General features: G+C 44.6%; 1 protein-coding gene across 4 annotated transcripts in view; it reads right to left on the reverse strand.

Moving 5' to 3' along the window:
- The window catches only part of RPTOR (regulatory associated protein of MTOR complex 1), a 324,493-nt gene that overhangs the window by 121,692 nt on the left and 178,862 nt on the right, over positions 1 to 23,939 (reverse strand). For all 4 annotated transcript variants that reach the window (XM_069541947.1, XM_069541946.1, XM_069541945.1 and 1 more), the window contains exon 7: positions 7,579 to 7,638. In XM_069541947.1, coding sequence (XP_069398048.1) covers positions 7,579 to 7,638 — 60 coding nt within the window. The remainder of the gene's footprint in view (positions 1 to 7,578; positions 7,639 to 23,939) is intronic.

Below are 23,939 nucleotides of genomic sequence, written 5' to 3' on the forward strand. Positions count from 1 at the left end.
GGCTCCGGGAATGAACAGAGACTGAATATATGTAATGCCCTTAACACAGTACCTGGTACATAGCAGGTGGCCAATAAATATCACCTAATCTTGTTCTTAACTCTCAACTAAAGAATCTTTGGGTTACCCTATATTCTCAAGCCATAATTCATGTATTTTTAAAACTGTAGTATAATTACAATGTTGTGTTAGTTTCTGCTGTACAATGAAGTGAATTAGTTATATGTATACATACATCCTCTCCTTTGTAGGCCTCCCTCCCTCTCTCCCCCTCCCCATCATCCCACCCCTCTAGGTCATCACAGAGCACCAAGGTGAGTTTCCTGTGCTTTACAGCAGGTGCCCACTAGCTACCTGGTTTACACACGGTAGTGTATTTATGTCAGTCTTAATCTCCCAATTTGTTCCACCCTCTCCTTCCTCCCCTGCGACCTCTTCTTCACTGTATATGCAGGACTCATGAGACCAGGATTCTTAAGACGGAGACCGTAGTTAAGTCAAAAAAAACTGCTTGAGGTTTCAAAGTGAAAATCAAGCCCCAAATCCAAACTCATCTTCAGCCACTGCTTCTGAACTAAACAGGGGCTAAACTGCTATTCAAGGTTCTGAGGAAGCAGGACACAGCAACTCATTTTATTCAAGACAGTGGATTGTTAGCTATTTAAAAATTCTGTTTACACAATAGATGTTAATTATGAATAATTTTTTGGTGTGCTCTGTGCCTCCAGTGATCAGAATACTAACTAAGCCTCATGGAATAGCTCCCTCGTCTTTCTGATTCCCTGGAGCCTTCTGAGTACCCTAATATTTCTAGCACTGTTTAAGTGTTTCATTACTTTGTTTCAGGGCTGAAAAATGTCCCTTAATTTCCAAGCATGGATCTTATTGCCAGTCTCTCAAAGGATTCAGAATATAAATATGTACTGCAGTGGCAACATGCCTATTCATCAGGCTGCTAGGTTTGCGTAGATAATTAGAAATCGGGAGATTTCTCAGAGAAGGTTCACTATAATTTACTTCCAGACACAGCAGCTTAATTAGAAAACAAATTCCTTCCCTAGCTTTAAAGATTGCTAAATAATTATAACACACACACACCACCCATGTCTCCTTCTCTGGACTGGTGCTGAGACTCTATAAACAACATGTTTTGCACATCTGACAAAGGTGGCCGAGGCTGGGAAGGGGTTAAGCCCTGATATCCTGGGGAACCTTATGCTGAGCTGTTGCACAGAGGCAGCTGTTTGAAACAAACCACATTTATCAAAGAATTACCATACAGCAATTCAGAAGTGTGAAACTTTTCAATCAATTTCTCCAGTGATGGCAAAGAAGAAGGTGATGACAGAATCGGGCTGCATTTCTGACCATTTAGGGGCAGCCAGGGAAGGTGCTGGAAGATGGCTGGAAAGGCAGGTCATACAGATGAAGCCCAGCGCCACCTTCAAGCCCCTACACCTGACCCTGAAACTCTTGGGGCTCCTTGGATGGGGTAGCCAGTCTTGCAGCGTGCAGGGCAAGATTCCCTCTCCAGCTCACGCCAACGTTAAGAGCCCACTCTGGTCCTAAGGAGAGGTGCCCCTGGAGACCAGGGTATACACAGAGCCACACACAGGGGAAGGAGTGGCAGGTGAGGCCGGTGGGCTCAGGCCACATGCCTGCCATCCCAGTTCACGCACGCCAGGCCTCGGCATGGCTACTCACCCAGCTCTGTCAGGACCATCCCTCACACACGCAGAGCCAGCACCACCCGGGGAAGGAAAGGGGTGGGCAGAGGACTATATGGACATTATCCTTATTCTCTGCAGGTCATTAAACTTGAGGGAGGGAAACAAAACTCAGGAACACAACCCAGTGTCCTTCTGGTTTTGCTTCATCTCTGTGTTGTGACTTGTCACTCTAGTCAGGTGGTACAGTGACCAGAGTCACCCTCACAAGTTCAAGAATTTCCATGTGGTGAGCTGAAACCAGAGAGTCACACTGGATGCAAATGCTTTAAGACACTTGTGAAACCAGCAACATGTCAGTGGCAGCCCTGCCAGCCCTCTGCTGATGTGTCTCCAGGAGCCCCCAACACAGGTTTATCCCACTTTCCACGCAGGAAACACTCTCCCCACAGCAACGCCTTCTTAGGTGCTTCCTTGTTGATGGAGTTTTGTCCTCTCCCCCACCAATTGACAGTGCTTAGGATTTCATTAGCAATAACGAGCAGCTAAAGAATAAATGAAACAGGACCAAGGAACTGAGCAAAAAAAGCCAATTTCTGTTTGATCCTATAATTGTAACTAAGCACAAATTATATCCTGCCAATTAATCTAGACGCACAAACGAGATTCTCTCCTGGAAGTCCTCGTGAGGTTCTCACTCATCCCCTGAAGGCTCCACCAGCTCAGTGGCTTTTGCTGGGAGTAACAGTGAGCCTCTTGGGGAGAAGTGCCCACGACACCCTGCTGGACCTCCCTTGCACCTCTTTAGGTGAGTCACAGGCCTCGTCCCCAAAGCAGAAGAGCTTGTGCAGAGGATGGGCATCCACTGGACAAAGGGTGCTTGATACGGTGAGAATGGCCATCTAAGGAGGGCACTGCAAATGAAACAGAGGCAAAGGGTAAAGCAGCTTGGACAGCCTGGCCTGTGGCAGCGGTGCAAACACTCAGCATAGCGAGCGAGGAATCACTGCACAGGATAGCTCCCGTGCGAATCTGCTTCATCCACGGGCAGATAAACATCACAATGAGTTATGATCCTGATGGAACCCCAAGTGGCCCCAGCACATAGAGTGGAGACCACACACAGCCCCAGAGATGCGGACACCAAGAGCCTGCTGCATCCAAGAGCTGCGTATTTTGACCGGAAGTCTCCAGAAAATGATGATGGGGGAGAATAATGAGACATCTTCCCCACGAAGGTTCTCTGAGTACAGAGACCTTGGCAGCCTGGAAGACTACTGAACACAGATGTGCTGTGTTTCTTTCTAACCTTGTAACTTCAAGGTCACACCTACTTCTTGAAAATGTTTCTTCTTATAGACTGTAAGCATAGTTGGGGGGAAAGTCTAAAAATTAAAACAGCAGAATAGCATTAAAAACATGTATTTATGGCTGAGCTGGCCTTCATTGCTGGGTGGGCTTTCCTCCAGCTGCAGCAAATGGGGGCTACTCTCTAGTTGCGGGGCAAGGGCCTCCCTTGCGGTGGCTTCTCCTGTTGCACAGCACAGCCTCCAGGTGCTAGAACTTCCGTAGTTGTGGCACATTGGCTCAGCAGTTTTGGCACACAGGCTTAATTTCTCCGAGGCACGTGGGATCTTCCCAGATCAGGGGCTGAACCTGTGTCTCCTGAATTGGCAGGCGGATTCTTTACCACTGAGCCACCAGGGAAGCCCTCAGAACAGCATTTTAAATGGAAAATCTCTCCAAGAAAGCTACAGAAATTGAGAACTTGTATCTACTCAGAAACAGATCTCATGGTGGTAATGGCCGGGAATCCTGTGGAGCTATACATCTGGGTTTTTTCTAGTGCCATGTAACTAAAGCCTGTAGCTTGTCCTGGCATAAAGAATAAACATAATTCAACCCTGCACATTCACCCTAACTGTGGCCAGGCTATGAGGGGAGCAGCCACATAGTGCCTCCCATTGGAAACGATGACGTGTATGGTCTCACCTGAACTGTATGTTTGCTAAGTTGTATTCCGAGAACAATGACTCAGACCCAAACCATTGCACCTTGAAAAGTTATTCACAACAAAGAGGTTCTAAGGTTTCTAAAATATCTTATTCTTACTCACTTTTTGTCACCACCATCACGAGCCACTCAGATGAAGTTCCATTTGGGAAGCAAGTGTGGTTCATTTTGGGTACTCATAGCCTATCCCAATTAATCTGGACAACAAGCTTTTCTAAAATACAAACTTGTCTGGTATGGGAATGATCTCTTTTTAAACTGCACTGTTGGACTTGTTTACACAATTTTCCAAAAGTTGTGTGGTGGCATTCACCCAATGGTGGCTGGGGCTGGTGTATGAAAGACACTCTCTCCGTGAACCACCCCCTCCCACCCCAGTCTTTATCAGAAATCCAATGGCTTCAGACGTGCAAAGTAGTATTAACCAGTATTCCCAGTGCAGCTTTGGGAAAGTGGTGAGAGAACAGAAGTATTTGTAGGGGTGAGCTGACGCCCACAGAGCCGACCACATGCTCCTCAATCCACCCTGGGCGACGGTGACAAATGCAGGGGTGAGAGGTGTGCGCCCAGTGAGTGTGACTCCTGAGGGTGAGGCTGGCCACGTCTGTCTGTCTGTAGTCTTTCCACCACCCCCTTTCCCTGCCCCCATTCCCAGTCAGGGTGCTATTAATGATGCTTTTCTTTTTAAATCAAAACACACAGACAACCAATTTTTTAGCATTTCACCAATGTTGTAGCATTGCCCGGGACAGGAGAGGGGTTAATGGAGAAGAAAGGACACTGTGAGCCAACCTTCAAAGGGCCACCAGAAGTCACACTTGCCAGCTGAGAAAGTCACTTAGCACTGTGGAGGGTCGAGTCAACACGGTGTTTTTTGGGAACACAGGCGGCTACAAACTCTGAAGTCATGATTTATGAAAATTGCACTTGATAAAAAAATATTAAAATCTTATCATATATAGGAGGTGTCTGTTTCTATTTTTCAATCCTCATTAGCCAGTTTAAGTTGTGAGTAAAGGTTTCTCCCCAGCCTTAAACCCTCTTCGGTAAAATGTCTCTTGTCCATTTTTATTTTGTTTTAGTGAGTTCTGAGATACCTTATCCATATATTCTGGATATAAGTCCTTTGTCAGCTATGTGATTTGCAAATATTTCCCCCCAAGTCTGCAGCTCGTCTTTTCTCTCTCTTAGCAGTGTCTTCCAGAGAGTAAACATTTTAAACTTTGATGAAGTTCAATTTGCCAATTTTTTTCTTTTGTGGATCATGCTTAGGGTGTCAAGTGCTATGCACACTTTAAGTCTGAGAACGTGACGGGATGAGAGCTGGCTGTTCAGACACCAAAGTCTGGAAGAGAGAGGGCCTGTGTACAGGAAAGACCACAGAGAGACGTCCAGACACCTGGCCACCAGGCTGGCCTGACACCACCAGGTGGGAGTGCCTCCGAGGAAACTGAGGCAAAGCAAATGCCAGATTCCTCTTTAGTACTGTCTGAACGGGCCACCAGAAGTCACCTCGCTAGGAAAGAAGGTAACTTTATCACAGTTTTAATGGTTTATCTGAGAATTACATGTCTATGGTGATCTGAGATACAGGTAATGGAGGTTCTGGCACTCAGAAATGGGGGGAAAGTAAAGACCTACAGACAGAGCACAGCAGCGCTGGTGAACAATCTCTAATAGGACGGCTTCCAAATTCTGAAATCTCATCAGGGACCAAACAGGCCAGATGACCAGGCCGAACCAACCCTTTCTTATTTTTCAGCTTCTCTCCATGTGATGTTTGTTTCTCAGTGGCTGCCTTGCTTGCCTAGCACTTGTAAATGTGGTCTCACTAGGTCTCAGTCCTTATTGGAGGTGAGGCTGGCTTAGAACAGGGAGGAGCAGTTCCTCTGAGAGGAGGGGTCCTGAGTCCTGTCTCTAGAAGTGAGTTGTGAGTGTGACCAGGACGCGGCGATGGTGGAGGCCGGTTAACAGAGCACTCAGCACCCAGCCACTCATCCCCCTGCTTCCTGACCGCACTGACCCCTGGAGCACGGGCCACCCAGCAAAGACGGGAACAGGGACACAAGACCACCAACGCGCGCTCCCCACCATGCAACCCCGAGAGCACCAGAGCTCTGATGTGGAGAAAATCAGCAGCTGCGCCTGCCCAGAGCAGCACGACCTTGAAAAGAAGCATGGGTGGACTCTGTACTACACACTGGGGGCAGAGAATGCCAGGCCTGAGCCCTCCCTGACCCTTGTGAACATGATGCACCGAGGTCTGTGGTCCCTGCTCTGACTGAGCCAGCACAGCCAGCACCCCAAACACCACTCTGCTGCTGGTATCAGTCCCAACCTCAAGTCCCGCTGCTTCCCTCCCAGCCTGCAGTACCCATCTATCAGCACCTCCCTGTGCCCAGCCTCAGCCAGCACTGCCCTTTCAGTAATGGCTTTGCAATCTCAACTGTGGATCAGTGGAAACCAAGACCCACTCTAAGCAGAAGGACCACAGGCCTTCCTGTTTGTCCTGCTGGCACTGATCAGTGTCACGCTAATTCTTTCTTGTCACAATATCCCATTTTGCTTGTGGACAAAAGCATCTTGAAGTAAACAGATGCAGTGACCAGTCACATGATTTCCACAGACATTTATCCAAAATTTAATGAAAGGAATTATACTCAATGAATTGTTTGCAGGTATCCTACTTATATTTTGTTGGTTCTTTCTTTTCAATTTATTTGTACCTATATTTTACATATCTATATTCTTATAAAAAAAATTAAACGAGATGGAAAAAAATCAGTTCCTTAACATTGCGCCTCCCTGCTTCTTGCTCCAAATTTCACTTTCCTACCCAGAGCGGAGTGCAAATATTTTATTTCATGTCTAGCTGATATGTACTCACACACAGAGCTTTGCACGGTTCTGCAGCCCTTGGTGGGTGTCATGTCAGTCTCTTAACAAAAGGCCGCTCCCTGTTGACGCAAGTGTAGCCACCACACTCTGTATTCTCCCGTCGGGAACACATGTGATTGATTCCACAGTGCACTTGCGGTGGGCATTCAGGCATAATATTCTTGTGCATTTCCCCTGACACACAGGCAAGTTGTCTTCCAGGAGAGAAACCTAGAAGATTTGCTTTTTCTACCTGACGTTAATTATTAAAATCAGGCCTTTCTGCTTTACCACACGATTCTGTATATCAAGACTTATGGAACAGTCCATATGTTAATTCTAGAAGAAATGGGGTTCAGAGCAGAAGCAATAGGAACTACCCTAGGTGAATCGGGATGAATGAAATGAACACGCAAACAAACATAAAATGTAGGTTAAGTTTAAGCTCTGAGATGGTGTACTGACCCAAAGAGGCTCATGACAGGAGAAGACAAGCTGGCCCCAGGACCTGGGAGGACAAGGAGAGGCCAAGCAACCACTGCACATCATGAAGGACCCCTCCTGCCAGGACCACCACACCTGCCTTAGATAGAACGTAACACTGGGTTTATGTCCCCACTGAGTCGGGGGAATGGAAAGTTGTAGAACATGAAAGGGAAAGTTGAGGAACACGGGGAAGATGCTAAGCTATGATCTGACTATTGCAGTTGAGGAGCAGAGTGATCGCTATGTGCAGTTACTGGTCTGTATGTGTAACGATATGTGCGTTTTTGCTTTGGTTCAGTGTCGAGAGTATTTTTAAATGTTCAAAAGGATTCCGCTTGTACTCTTTTCCTTTTAATATGGCCCCAAATTTAGCTTGTCCTATGTAACAATCACAAACAAGGCCTTAATCAGAGAACAAAAGAACACATGAAAGGGAAACATCTGTGCTGACAGGAAGTACTTCTGAGAACCGAGACTGAAAAATGGAGACTCCCCTTCACACCAGAAGCCACAATAGCTTAAAAATCTGACTTACTTTTCTATCAAATCCAGTGTGACTCCAGGCACCAGACTAACACATTTCTGCATGCAGAACCTGCAAAGAAAGAGAAGAGAGTGAATCACAGCAATGGGATATGTAACAGGAGAATACAACAGTCCCAGAGAAAAAGCAAAGAGAGGAAGCAGGGCATGGGGATTGCCACAGTGAAAAGGTAAACCAAGATTTTCTTAATTCTGTCAGCTCTTAGGTTTATGAAGAAAATCTCCCTAGGGGCAGGAATACTGAGCTGCAACTGGAGGTCTTCAGTGGAAGGAGGAAAATCTGCGGGCGGTGAGGCAGATCCCCACTTTGGGGGATTGGGGGCAGGTCCTCATGAGAGTCACGGGACAGAAAGCTTCCACCCAGATGATGGAACAGGCCCCACTTTTCCATTTTTCCTTCTTAAGCAAGTAAAGCTGGAGAGAGTGATGGAAGGATCAGTGAACCACCCCGAGGCACACAAAAGAAATTTGTGGGAGAAGACAAAGAAAAGTGAATTCAATTATATCATTTTAATTATCATAAAATCACAGGAGCTATGAGACTTAATCTTTGCTGCAGAGCCATCCTGGAGGGCTGGCTGGGGTCGGGGGGAACTGGGACTGGGGGACTGGCCAGGCATCAGCTAATTTGTGTGCACTGACAGGAGGTTGAAGACCATCTCTTCCTTCCCGTCAGGGCTACTGGCACGTGGCAGGACAGAATCAATGGTCACAAAGAGTGAAGAAGCAACTTAGCATTGGTCACAGAAGAAATGTAAAACATTTAATTCACCTGCTTTAAAAATTAAGAACAAATAACCCCCCTACGTAAAGAGCAGCAGGCACAGAGCAATACACCCACAAAACACATTTCCGCATCACTAGATGGATGTGAAACGTGAAGGAAGGTTGGGGAAAGCCAGTGTGCTCATGGGAGGGGATGAATACAAGGACCAGGCCACATTCAGGGTACATGAAGTGAGAGGTGTACAGTGGATAGGTAAGGACGAGGGAGAAAGACAAGGAGATAGAGACCCAGATATCGGAAGACAGACAAGACCATGACGACAGCGTCTGGTGCGCAACTGGCTCCTGACATGTGGCCCTCCAGCTGGGATGGGGGAACCCTGAGAACCCAGCCCCACTAGGTCATGGCTTCAGCGAGCAACACCTTGCTTAGCCACAGAGGAAGTTATATTCCTGGCAGTGGCTGAGCTGGCCGGTGCTCTCCATTCACAGAGCAGCAGAAACACCAATGAGACAGCCCGTCTCCCTCGGGCACAAGCACCTGGGCTGCCAGATGCTCCACAGGGCCAGTCAGTCCATCCGGACAGAACCTCCTGTTTCCTTCCCTGTCGGAGAGCTCGGCCCGCCCGCTCCCACACATCACTGCAACCGCCCACAGGCAGCTCTGACAGTGGCTCCATGTGAATCAGGATCTCTCCGTGGATGGAAATGGTTTATAGGAAATGTACCTTCCACTCCAATTCTGAGGCCTATGCAAACAGGATTGCTCTGCTGTTTTTTTCTCTGCAACGCGCTTACTGATTGGACCTCAGCATTCCTATAATGACAGAAAAGTCTGTACCAGACTAATCCTTTTGTCAATAACAACAGTAAGCTCTGGATAAAATATAAAAAGCAACCACTTGAAAGCATCAAAGAGCAAACAAATTCAGGCAGAAAGGGAAGGTATGACCCTTACAAGAAGAGTAACCGCACAAGGTCTGCCTTAACCAGTTTTTCCCACACGTGTTCCCTAATTCATAAAGATCAGGGACACAGCTCAACCGGAAGGAGATCAGAAGCCCAGAGCTTCGGGGGATGTCTTAGGAAGGAGGAGCCAAACTCTGCGAGCAAGCTCTCCTAGGACCCTGGGCTGAGCTGGGCCCTGCACAGGCACAGGATCAGACCCCAAGGAGCCCCGGGGACATCAGAGCTGAAGGGCACCGAGGAGAGATTTCCATGCCTGCTCACCAGCAGATGCACATAGACAGGGACAACCAGTGCCACACTGGGGGCTACGAACACCTGGGGCTTTCCACTGTGTGGTGTGGCCTGAGCTACAACCATGGCTCAGGATACAGAGTTGCATCCCCCAAACCAGGAGCAAAGTCAATGACCAGTCCTATAGCCAAGAGACTACAAGGTCAATTAAACCATCTACAGCTAAACAGGAGGAAGTTGGCAGAATTCAGACTTTCTCAGTGTCTCATTCACAATGGAAAGTATTCTAACCTAAAATCAAGACAAAAATAGTTAGTAAAATTAGATTCATTGTTGACCACATTTTGGAGTTAGACTTTATAAAAATAACTTATTAACTGGGAAATAAGTATTACCATAAATCTGCTGGAAATATAAAGTTAAGAAGGAAATTAAAAATAGGGACACTATGCAACTTTAAAATATGCATGAGCAGCATGGATGAACCAGTGACTGACAGTCCACAAAACTGTACATCAGCCTGTATTCATTCCCTTTGCACCAGACTACATCAGGCAAAATCAGAGACAATAAAAATGGCTTGACAATTCCACAAAGCTGGATATTAGTAATTATAACAATAAACACAACAGCTGGCAGACGTTTAGTGCTGACTACATTGTGCTGGTTGCTGGAGCTCATCAACAGGCTGGGCCACTTCTGACTCCTGTCTGACCTGCCCTTTCCAAACTGCGGGGGAAGTTACACAGCACGTGACCACTGCTCACCGCCTGCCTACTGACCCTCCAGGCCAGGGTTTCTCAGTTGGGCACTAAGGACACTGGGGCCAAATCATTCTTTGCTGTGGGGGTGGCATCCTAGCCTCTACCCATGAGATGCCAGCAGCACCCCATCCCAGTTGTGACAACCAAATAGGTCTCCTGACGCTGCCTAATATCCTTCACCTCCTTGAGGACACAGCCCCAGGCCAGGACCCAGCATCCCTCACATTTTCCAGAATAGTCTCTCTGCTTCCTTTCTTGCCTGTGCTCCCTACTTCTCTCCCAGGAATTCTCTACTAGGCAGCCAGAGCGAGCCTTTTATGAGGAAATGTGGTCATCCTGACCCTCCAGAGGCTTCTTGCCATGCAGGATGAAATGCAGGGTGCTTGCCTAGCCTCCGAAGGCCCTGCCCTGGGCTTCTAGTCACTGCTCTGACTTTACTTCCTCCCTCTCACTCTGCTTACCCAGTACCAGTCACCCTGACACACTTTCTCCTCCTTCCGTCCGCCAGGCACAGCCCCACCTCAGGGCCTTTGCACAGGTTGCTCCCTCTTGCCCCTGGATTTCTTATACCTTCGCTGACCAGCCTAAGAAAATAGCACCTTCATTCTCTACTCATGTACTGTGCTTTTTAAAAACAGCATTTCTTGCTACCTTAATATATATTTTGATTGCTTGTCTTTATCACAGAAGATAAGCTCAATGAGCACAAGGACTTCTTTTATTTTGTTTATCAGCGTGTCACAAGTACTTAGAAGGGTGCCCTAACATATAGTTTTGATACTCCTTCATAAATGTGTCACCAAGTGAATATGGTATAAGATTGATTCCTAATATTTCATATATCTTTTTTTTCCTGTTGCTCTTGCAAGTGACTGGCTTCAAGATTTTTATGAGGAACAAATTAATGGATGCTAAAAAGAAAACGCAACTCTGTAACTTTGTAAACTGTCATATAACTGCTGGATGCTATTGTTTCTGAGAGTGGAAATATACTAAATTTTTTTCCAATTAGAAAAAATCCCATACATTTATCACAAAAATTGAAAGTATAGATATTACAAATGAAAATTACCCCCAATCTAAGATAACAATTAACATTTTCCTATTTACCTCTTACAGAAAATTGAACCATGCAGATTTATTTTGTGCTGGGATAGAATAAAATCAGTCCCTGAAACAGCCTAAACAACACAGACGATGGAAAAGTGGAGTTGGTCCTGCAGCCCAATCCCACTGCCGACTGCCCCTCTGCATCCAGACTGTGCCTAGCACACATGTACAATCAATATCTACACTTGGGTTTTGTTCAGCTTTTGTTTCTTACCATAAGAGAATCTGCCATACACACTATAGCTTTCCCCTCACCCCCAGTGTTTTCCAACATTCAACAAAATTGAAAGAATTTTAGAGTTAAGCTCCTGGATCCCACCACCTAGGCTCCACCATCAGCATTTGATTACATTTGCTTTATCACATTTCTGCTTCTCCATCCATCAGTGCATCTCATTTTTCATGAGACAGAGGAAGTGGTATACTTACTTCCCTTTAAATTCTTTAGCACACAAACCAACGTTCAGTATTTGCTCATTGTTTTTTATCTTTTGATGTAAAATTACATATAATGATGTGCACACATCTTTAACTGTTCATTCATTGGGTTTTGACAAATGCATGTACCCAAGCTGCTACATGGACTTCTATCAACTTCCCAGGGATTTTCTTTAGCCCTTTCTCAGCAATTCCTACTTCTTCCCATTGCCCCCAGGGGCAAATACTGCTCTGATTTTCCCACTGATTTTTACTCCTTGGTTCTAGAGTTTCATATACAAGGACTCATTGAGTATGTTCTTTTGTATAAGACCTCTTCCAGTTAGCATGATGCTTTAGGTATTTATCCATGCTTTTGCTGGTTTCATGAATTTACTCTTCTCCCCTGCTGATTGGTATTCCATTATATGAAAAGACTGTAGTTTATACATGCTGTTCTGTAACTTGTCCTTGCATATATCATGGACAATATAAAAGCTGATGCACAGAACATTGTTTCTCATGAACATGAGTGCACTGTCCTCAAGATGTATTTGTAGCAACGGAACTGCCTGATGAATGGGTACCCCTATTGAATGACCAGCCATTGTCTGATGGCTCTCCAGAGGAAAATGTCATTTACTGTCACATCGAAGCTGAATACATCCACTTTTTAACTTCTGGAAAATACTGCATTTATAACATAAAAGAAAAACAACCCTCTGTCCTACTGATGGGTGAGAAATGACACATCATTGGAATTGCTTTGATTATTACTGAAGTTAAATGCCAGCTAATAATTTTTCTGGTTCTTTGTATTTTTCTCTGGCTTATTGTCTGTTTATGCCCTTCTTGTCTTATTGATTTTAAAGTGTTTTATACATTAACAAAACTGAGGGTGGCTTTGTTATATATTACATAATTTTCCCCAAATTCATAATTTTTTTAAAGTTTTGTTTTTTGCTTTCTTTGCCATATAAAACTTAGAATTAGTATTAAATAAAGCCTATCACTTCCTTTATAGCTTTTTAATTCTAATAATTTTCCCAGTACTTTTGTGTTTTCTTTTTCCCATTTAAAATCTCAGTATATTTGGAATTTATTTTATCATGGTAAGAGGTAAGGATTAGAAAAATTTCAGGCTCTACTACAAAGCCCAAAGTCATCAAGACAGTATGGTACTGGCACAAAGACAGAAATATAGATCAGTGGAACAAAACAGAAAGCCCAGAGATAAATCCAAACATATGGACACCTTATCTTTGACAAAGGAGGCAAGAATATACAATGGAGTAAAGACAATCTCTTTAACAAGTGGTGCTGGGAAAACTGGTCAACCACTTGCAAAAGAATGAAACTAGATCACTTTCTAACACCACACACAAAAATAAACTCAAAATGGATTAAAGATCTAAACGTAAGACCAGAAACTATAAAACTCCTAGAGGAGAACATAGGCAAAACACTCTCCGACATAAATCACAGCAGGATCCTCTATGATCCACCTCCCAGAATACTGGAAATAAAAGCAAAAATAAACAAATGGGATCTAATTAAAATTAAAAGCTTCTGCACAACAAAGGAAACTATAAGCAAGATGAAAAGACAGCCTTCTGAATGTGAGAAAATAATAGCAAATGAAGAAACTGACAAACAACTAATCTCAAAAATATATAAGCAACTTAGGCAGCTCAATTCCAGAAAAATAAATGACCCAATAAAAAATGGGCCAAAGAACTAAATAGACATTTCTCCAAAGAAGACATATGGATGGCTAACAAACACATGAAAAGATGCTCAACATCACTCATTATCAGAGAAATGCAAATCAAGACCACAATGAGGTACCATTTCACACCAGTCAGAATGGCTACGATCCAAACGTCTGCAAGAAATAAATTCTGGAGAGGGTGTGGAGAAAAGGGAACCCTCTTACACTGTTGGTGGGAATGCAAACTAGTACAGCCACTATGGAGAACAGTGTGGAGATTCCTTAAAAAATTGCAAATAGAACTGCCTTATGCAAATCCCACTGCTGGGCATACACACTGAGGAAACCAGAATTGAAAGAGACACATGTACCCCAATGTTCATTGCAGCACTGTTTATAATAGCCAGGACATGGAAACAACTTAGATGTCCATCAGCAGATAAATGGATAAGAAAGCTGTGGTACATATACACAATGGAGTATTACTGAGCCATTAAAAAGAATACATCTGAATCAGTTCTAATGAGATGGATGAAACTGGAGCCGATTATAGAGAGTGAAGTAAGCCAGAAAGAAAAACACCAATACAGTATACTAACACATATACATGGAATTTAGAAAGATGATAATGATGACCCTGTATGCAAGACAGCAAAAAAGACACAGATGTGTAGAATAAACTTCTGGACTCTGAGGGAGAGGGAGAGGGTGGGATGATTTGGAAGAACGGCATTGAAACATATATACTATCATGTAAGAAACAAATCGCCAGTCTATGTTCAATACAGGATACAGGATGCTTGGGGCTGGTGCAGGGGGATGATCCAGAGAGATGATATGGGGTGGGAGGTGGGAGGGGGGTTCATGACTGGGAACTCATGTACACCCGTGGTGGATTCATGTCAATGTATGCCAAAACCAATACAGTATTGCAAAGTAAAATAAAGTAAAAATAAAATTTTTTTTTTAAAATAAAGGAAAAATAAATAAATTTTTTTTAAAAAGAAAAATTTCAAATGGTTAGCCCTGTGTCCCAAAGAATATTGAGTAATTCACTCTTTTTCCAAATGATAAATTCTTAAATAGATTCTGCTTCTGGAACTGTACTCTGTTCCATTGACTAGAATGTCAGCTCTTTTTCTACCTGAACCTTCAAAATGTATTTTGATAACTTTCCAGAGAAGGCAATGGCAACCCACTCCAGTACTCTTGCCTGGAAAATCCCATGGACGGAGGAGCCTGGTGGGCTGTGGTCCATGGGGTTGTTAAGAGTCAGACACGACTGAGCGACTTTGCTTTCACTTTTCACTTTCATGCATTGGAGAAGGAAATGGCAACCCATTCCAGTGTTCTTGCCTGGAGAATCCCAGGGACGGGGGAGCCTGGTGGGCTGCCGTCTATGGGGTCATACAGAGTCGGACACGACTGAAGCAACTCCGCAGCAGTTTTCTTTCACAAATCTTATTTTTTTTTAATTTCTATGGGTATTTGCAAACATTTATCCTTCTACTTGACCTTTAAAATCACTTTATCTATATGTGTCAAGTTTATGATTTAATTTATGGAGAATTTATACCCTTCATCTTCTGGCTCTCATCATGTAATAATAATGTGGTCAATTCCTTCATTTATTCAAAGATCCTTTCATATTAATCAGTAAAGTTTTATGGAATTTTCTATACAAATGTCCAATATACTCTTAGCTCGTTTACATTGTATCATTGTTATTGTTGCTACTGTGAATCAGATTTATCTTCCTTCCCCAAATTTCCTTGCTATTTTTAATATATAAAAAGGGTAACAGTTTTAAGGAAATTGTAAAGTATTTAATATATGAAGAATATATAAAATACAGATGTGAGTTTAAGGACTAATAAAGTAAATGCAAGCACCACCCAGATTAATAAATAGCACATTACAAAATCTAAAAGGTCCCCTGTGTCCCCACCATGGTATCTGCGACCATCCCTTCCCCAGAGGTAGCCTGGAGTTTTATGGTTTATGGTATTGATCTATGTTCACTTAGTAATCAGTCACTTTGCTGAATGTTCATGTTATTGCTAATAATTTTTCATTGGTTTTGTGTAAAGTTAAAATTCAGACCAGACATAAATAAAGCAAATTTGCCTTCTCTTTAGAATACGTATACTTTCACTGTTTTTGTACCTAATTATTATACTGACTAGCATTTCCAGAAGTTGGTAAATGAATCACACTTAGTATACATCCCCACTTTGTTCTAATTACATTAATGAAACACAGTATCGAAGCATTAGTGCAGGATGATAGCTGCTAGTTGAGAAGAAAATTTCTCTTATGTAAAGGAAGTATTCTTCTATTTCTATTATAAGGTTTTATTAAAATTCATTTTTAATTTTATCAAGTAACTATTCTCCTCTCACCTATTAAGATGATGAATTATATTAATAGGCAGCCTAATAGAAAGTCATCAGAGCAGTCCTGAAATGATTCTCACTTGGCCGAAGTTTTTTGTTCTCTTATTATACTGCAGGATGCGAAGTGCTAGTATTTCACTTGGAGTTCATCTGCACTGTGTGTCCGTGTATATGTGTGCGTGTGTAGTAATATGTGCATGTGCACACACACTGCATTTGTCAGGTTTGGTGCCTCAGTCATGGTAACTTTATGAGAAGAAAGAGAAAACCTATACTTACTGAAATATGGCTTATGTTTACACACTGCTTTGTTACCAAGTGTTCTAGTCCATATTTTAAGGATAATTATCTGCGTGTTGAATCTTCACCGTTTTAGTTTTCTTGCTTCTCATTATTTTTTTACTGCTTTCTGTCTCCTGTATTTCTACTTCTGACCAATTTTAAGGTCACAAACTTTAGAACTAAATTTGATTTCTTAAACTTTTTCTTTCTCTTTGCATCTGGATGTAATGTTTTGTCAGTCTCAATATTTATTCTTTTTTTTTTTTCAAAGATCATTTTTCTGTAACTTCATTGAGGATACAAAGTGCATGCTGTCTCCTTTCTGGAGCCCCCTTTGACCACAACTGAGTTTAGGCTGATGAGGTGATTCAGGGTGGGGGCCGGTCACCAGAAAGACCAAACACTGGATAACAGATGGGAACTTCCAGCCACATGCTGACCTCCAACCTCTGACCTCAGGAGGGAAGGGGGCCAGAGACTAAGCTCTACAAAGAATCTTGAACAAAGGGATTCAGAGCGCTCCTAGGTTGGTGCTCTGTGGAGGCGGAGTGCCTTTCGCTCTCTCCCATGCACAGGTGACCCTGTCCTCCAGCGAGAAAGCGGAGCTTTCAGCACTCCCTGTGCAGGTTCAGCCAGCACCTGGGTCAGAGCTGGGAGAGCCAGGGCAGGAAAAGACCCGCGGGACCGGATCCCCACTGAGTGTTATTCAAGGTTTCTGATTTCAGTCCCCAAAGTGCTGCCTGCTTTCTGGAGTCCTCAGATAGCTGCATTCTGAGCAGAGGCTATACTGAGTATGGCCATGTCCTTCTCAGGGGCTGGCACTGGGGTTTCCACGGACGGTGATGTCGAGGAAGCTTCACAGATCAGACTATTTTAACCAAGTCCTTCTGAATGTGAAAGTGCACTGCCAGAGATGTCAGGCTTTTAAGGAGTTTTGGGAGACAGCGCAAAGTGGCAGTACACTATTAAAATAAGACAAGCAAGTTCCTTGACATTTCATTTAATCTAGCAGGTTAAAAAAACAAACAAAAAACCTATACGAAATAGTGTGTCAATTATCTGGTATTTGAAGCTAAATTTAAAAGTATGCCATGTGTATTATTAGGAGAAAAAAAGTAGAAGAGACTTTTCTAATTTATAACCTTTAAATAGCTATCACTTTTAAATGTACAGAACTCTCCTCAGGAGCTTCTAGGCCAGTAACCAGGACAAGACACAAATGAGGTTCAGGAGTCAGCTGTCTGAGCTGCTGTCAGCTTCAGAGGCAAGCCAGCTAAAGGGAAAACTAATTATTTCATTAGACAGAGAAACGCATACCATCACCTCATCTGAGTTTCCTGCTGAAGGACGGAATGAGCTGACCCCACCTGTCTTGTTCTGAGGGCCACAGCCTCAAGGATATCCCAGGGGTTCCTTAAGTACCTGCCTGGTGAAAGCAGAAAGAACTTTCAATGGAACAGTGCTAACTCCACAAGGGTGCTTTCATTTTGGTTCAGAAGAGATGAAAAGGTCAAGACAATTGTAGTCATAAGAAAAAAAGTCTTTTAAAAAATGTGTATTTAAATATTGGTGGGTAGATAGCATCATGTCTGTAATTTACTAAAAACAGCCATAAAAAGAAAATGATAGAGCAAGTAACAATGTTAAGATCTGGGGTGATGAGTACAAGGGAGTTTGCTTTATTTATTCTCTTGATTGTTGTGTAGAATGGCTGAAAATTGCCCTGTAATAAAAAGTGGAGAGAGAAAGAAAGGGTCAAAGCAGGTGATCCTATGTCTGTGAGTCAATGTCAGGAAAATGTTCCAAGGAAAGATCTAATTTCTCAAAACTTGAGCAGTTTGTTTCTATTTTTGAAGAAAGTCAAGATGTGAAGAGGGGCTCCCAGCCCCTCCCAGCCCAGCTCATCCCCATGGTCATTAGCAATGAAGCCCCTGCACTGACTGGTGAAAGCAGAAAGCAATCCGCTCTCTTCAAAGCGCAGCTCTCTTCCACAGAGCTGATGCTAATGACCCCCAACCACAAACCACAGGAAAGAGATGGGGCACACAACAAACTTCCATACGTTTCTTCCCAACTTTCCGGGGCCTGTTTCCATGGAATTCACTGGGTAAAGTTAGAATTCTGCTTGTTCAGGACAGCCTCACATGTTCCAGTATCCTCAGCCTGATTCAGATCTTAAGGTGTAATTTTACCTGATAAGCTGAAAACAAGACTGTATTTACCCCAATCCTCTCACTCAATAACCCCTCCGTGAGCCCTACTGCATAGCTCTGATTTAGCAGGCGTCTTCATGAGCCGGCAGAGCTGAGGAAAGGCTGAGAGGCGGTGGTGGAGCCTGCCGTCCCCTGAGAATGTGGTTCTCTAGTATTTATATTAATATAAAAGGAAAACAGGGCTGAAAGACTGAAGGGAGTGTTTGCCAGTAAACACACCTGTTTACTATCATACAGAGCAGCTGGGCCTTCATCTGTCCTTATCTAAGATGTAGGATGGCCCCAAAGCAGACCTAGAAAGTTAAATTTCTGTAAAAATTAAATGATTCTTTTAAATTAATGAGCCAAACACCACTTAAGTTACACTCTTCCATCATATGGGCTCTTTCTGTATTAAGAAACTATGTCCTTGACCCCCCAATCTTCTGTCTACATCCAAAAGTTCACTCTGGGGGTCAGTTTACGCCCGTGTGCACAAGGATGAAGAAAATCAAGGTGAACAGAGGCCACCCCTACCCCAGTGGTGGTGCCGCAGCACCAAATTCTATACCACCTATCATTCAAGTGACAACTATCAAGAGAGCTGACCCTATTTAAAAACACAGGCCCCTGATACGCTGAGAGCAGCAGTGCTTGTGAGCTACACGGCGACCTGCGTGGATCATTTCAGAACCAGTCAGTCCCCGTTATAGAGAACTGAAGCTGATGTCACTGCAGAATTCTGAAGTCCCGGCACGTCTGGTGGCCCCGAGCCAAGTCCTGATTCTTCTCCAGATACAAGGGAGAGGAGAAATTGGCTGGAAGAAATTTTAAGCAGGACTGGAGACCAAGATGAGCCATGCAGTGTCACACTCCTTCCATGATCAAAAGATACAAACAAACCCCTCCAGCGCGTTATAGACGCTTTACTGAAATAATGCAGACATTCATTTCTCTTCCTGCCTCTGTAACCAGCAGATGACTCCCTGCCCTGGAGAGCCGGCGGCTGGGTTAGAAATTCAGACAATGGTCTTGTGCATGCCTGGTCAGTTCAGATCTGGTCACTGGGTTCCCATCATGGGTGAGGCCATGCTCCAACCCAGGAGAGAACTCGCACTTCTCAGCTGTAGCCCACTTCCCACTCGTCAAGTGCATGGCAAAATCCATGCTTAAAAATGGCCACAGCAGAACCTCTTTGGAATAAGCCCCAGGTGTTTTAAACCTGGGAGGTTCTTACTGTTAAAAAATTCTGCAATCTCTGACTCAGTCCCTAGGTTTAACACCTAAATGATTCCTGGGAGGAGAATACAACATGGAAAAGAGGCAACAGGTTTGGTGTTTTAGGACAGAAGCTGTGAGCTGAGCCGAGATTATGTGATGAGAGATGTCTGGGCAACCCTGAGCAACCCCTCTTCCACATCCCTCCAACCTCAGTCTGCCCAGAAGCATCTCCAGGGATTCAAGGAAGATTAAGATCAGGATGAAGTCATTAATGAAGTAACTTCTGTGGTCAGATAGCTTATACATTGGCTATTATTATTATTATTCCTACTTCATGTGGGAGAAAGCTGAGGATCAGAAGGTTCTGAAATCACCCAGTGACAAGGCCAAGTCTACAGACATGTGCCAAGGTGTTCCCATGGAGACTAAGGCCGCTAGACCCAAACTCCCAAATAATGTACCTTGCACTCCTCCTGACAATTCAATGCATCGTCTCAAACTCGATCAGGGAAAGCAGAAAGAAAAGAGGGTACAAGTGTAAGATGAAAGCTTATAAAGACAGAGACTCCTTCAGCCATGCAGGGAAGGCCACAGGCAGAGTGGAAGCTACCAGGTAGGGTGAGTGGTCCAGTCACAGGCTCTGGAGAGAACTGACTGAAGTGCCTGTACATCCCTGTGTAACAGGAAAAATACAGGCAACAGAGAACTAGCTTAAACAGCAAACAAATGAGAGGTGTGCACACCTCAGGTCAGGTTTTAGTTCAACCTGTGCTCATTAATAAAGGCCAACAGGCTTGCACGAATACTAGAGCCAAGTCTCTCCTTCCTGGGCTTCCTAGGTGGTGCTAGTGGTAAAGAATCCACCTGTCAATGCAGGAGATGCAAGAGACCGGTTCAATCCCTGGGTCAGGAAGATCCCCTGGAGTAGGAAATGGCAATCTGTTCCAGTATTCTTGACTGGAAAGTCCCATGGACAGAAGAGCCTGGTGGGCTATAGTCCATGGGGCTGCAGGAAGTCGGACACGATAGAGTGAGCACTCCTGCCTGTCTGGACCACAGCTGACAGGCCAGCTGCATGAGTTTGGCCTTGTGGTTCAGTCGCTAAGTTGTGTCTGACTCTGTGACTCCATGGACACAGGCTCCCCTATCCTTAACTATCTTTTGGAGTTTGCTCAAATTCATATCCACTGAGTTGGTGATGCTATCTAATCATCTCATCCTCTGCCGCCCTGTTCTCCTGCCTTTGATCTTTCCCAGCATGAGTGTCTTTTCCAAAGAGCTGGCTCTTTGCATCAGGTGACCAAAGTATTGGAGCTTCTGCTTCAGCATCAGTCTTTCCAATGAACATTCAGAGTTGAATTCCTTGCAGTCCAAGGGACTCTCAAGAGTCTTCTTCAGCACCACAATTCGAAAGCATCTTTGGCTCTCAGCCTTCTTTATGGTCCAACTCTCACATCTGTACATGGCTACTGGAAAAACCATAGCTCTGACTATATACACTTTTGTTGGCAAAATGATGTCTCTGCTTCTTAATATGCTGTCTATGTTTGTCATAGCTTTCCTTGGGCTACAGCCTATGCAGTTGTCTTCCTCAGGATTTAAATCTTCCTGGTTTTTAGGTCTCCTATTTAAAGTGGGACCAAATTTGTATAACCAGCCCCATTCTCTTCCTGTCCCTTCGAACACCTAAGCTCTCCCTATGTGCTTTTCTGCAGTCATATCTCCAATCACACCAAGAAAAAGGAAACACCCAAATACGCTTCTGAACATTAATAGCACCAACATGATTTTAATTCTTATGAGATAAATATTAAGTATACCCTGAGAAGCACCCGCTATCCCAGCTGCTTTATGAACTGTGAGTCTGTGCCCATTAACTTAGCAGCAAGTGGACACAATAACATTACTGGTCTGAGGACTGTGTGGGGAACAGGCAGAGCCACCAGGCCAGGACAGGTTTCCCATGCAGACCAAGCCTGGCAACGCTGGGTCAGGTGCAGGGAAGGAAGCCCAGACATTCCATCAGCTTCTCAGGGTTCTCACGGTATTAAATCCACCAGAAAAACCGTTCCAGAAGATGGAGGAGCACTGCTGAGAAACTGAGCCAATTCCTGGCATTCCAGCAGCAAATGGGTGGATCCAGGTTGATTTTCCAATTACCTTTTAGACGTAAATTGTGTTCTTTAACATACCCAGTACACAATCTATTCTTGGTCTCCCAAGCCAGGTAGGAAGCTTGGAAATCACTCCACGAGGGTGTTCATTGAGTCACACTAGCTGAGCTAACCTACTTGTACTCGTGGGTTCTGGTTTAGGTGTCAGGTCAGTGGCCGTGGGAGGGTAACGTTCAGCCTCTGAACTCTCAATTGTTTCCTCTCTGAAAGATATCTCCTTCTAGTTTACAAAAGTTTGCCAATTAAAAACAAGAGGAACATTAAAAAAGCAACTAACTTAACGCCAACATCCATTTCCTAAGTGATACATCTTCCCCTGAAAAGAGCATCTGATCCTCAGCCCCTCACTTCCTTAACACAGTTCACACCTGTGTGACCTTCCCTTTCTCAAAATAGCCCCACGCCTTCTGGCTGTTACTGCCTTGGGTGACCGAGGACTTCTTAACTAACTTCAAGGCCTCTCCCAATTCTCAATCCTGAAGGGTCGCCAGAGGGTGTGGGGGTCTGGCTGCCCTCTCCCTTCACTCCCTCTGGCCAACTTTCTTGCTATATTTGGACTTGAAGAACCCAGCACATCCTCAGTGAGCAACCTCAACCACACTGAAACCCTGGTGATGGATCCCAGTGAAACAACTCCTTCAGGAGGAGCTTGTCTCATCTCCCACAACTGCGGAAGCCTCCTGAGCCTAAAACAAAGTGACAACTGATCCTTCCCGAGTCAGCAAGGACCCCACCCTCCCCACCTGACCAAGTCCAGCTCTACTCTCTTCCTTCCCTCCAGGCCCTCAGATCTCTTCTACCTAGAAAAGCCTCCATCCCACTCCACCCCCGCCTCCCCATTTTTTAGCAGGAAGAAGGCATCAGAAGGCCCTGAAAAGCCTTTATGAGTCACGTCTGCAAACCCTGCTGCTCTCCACTTGGGCAGTGGGTAGCGCTAGGGAGAGGCTAGCTGGGAACGCCCAGGTGTCTTGAGTTTGCCCACACCCACTTGAGGGCCACTGTTACGGCCACCCACAGGTCTTGCCCACCCCAGGAGTGCTCGGTAGGGTGTGGGTCTGTGCCTCTGGATGCCCATTTCCAGCGGCACCCAAGTAACTCTATTACTGATCCACGTGTATGTCTCCCGAATCAGCCATCGTACTCCTGCAGGGGAGAGATCAATCCATCTCACCGGCTTTGGAGACAGGACCCTCGACCTGGCACCAAACCCCTGGAACAAGATCCTATGGAACAGTCCACCTTTCAGCTGCAATCCACGGCTCCATACTCCACTGCTTCGCAGTCACCCATCTTCGCTCAGGCCTCAGGGTCCCCAACACATGGGATGCTCTGCTACCACAGAGACCAGCAGTGACCATCAACTCAGGTGCAGCCTCTGCCTCCTCCTCCTTTGAGTCAGACTTTATGATCCCCGCCCCCCAGGAAGATGCTGGCTGCCTCCACAGTGAGCAGAGCAGTCTCATTCTCTTCTCCAGCCCTAAGAGGTAGAGAGGAGGTATGTCTCTTCAGCAGATGGGGACTTGGGTCTCACAAATCTTTATCATTTAAGTACTTACAAGGCTGACCAAACAGAATACACCTTCAAAACAGGTTATTTCCACAGGTCCATTCAATCTCAGGATAAGCAAACAAGCTGTTCTGATGACCTTGGTGACAACAGTTAACACTAAAGAGAGGTTTAATGCCCAGTCTCAGCACCTTAACGTGGCCTTCACATCCAGTTTAAACATTCAGAGTGAAGCATGTAGACATTAGGGAGCAAATGACAAGAAGCTAAAAATAAAAAGAAGAAGCTGACATCTCATGGCTTCATTTATATCATGTCAGACACTGATGGGACTCCCAGGTAGTGCAGAGGTAAAGAATCTGTCTGCAATGCAGGAGACCCAGTTTCGATCCCTGGGTTGAGAAGATCCCCTGGAGAAGAGAATGGCAATCCACTCCAATATTCTTGCCTGGAGAATTCCTTGGACAGAGGAGCCTGGCAGGCTACAGTCCACGGGCTCGCAAGGAGTCAGACACGACTGAGTGACTAACACACACACACAATGATGGGGTCACCATGCTACTATCTGCAGGGGTTTTACATGGTCACATGGTTCTGTTATTCAAAACATGATGCTGTTTAAGAGGAATCATCCATTTCATCTCAGCACAAGT

Source organism: Ovis canadensis, chromosome 11, assembly GCF_042477335.2.
Source record: "Ovis canadensis isolate MfBH-ARS-UI-01 breed Bighorn chromosome 11, ARS-UI_OviCan_v2, whole genome shotgun sequence".
Classification (NCBI taxonomy): domain Eukaryota; kingdom Metazoa; phylum Chordata; class Mammalia; order Artiodactyla; family Bovidae; genus Ovis; species Ovis canadensis.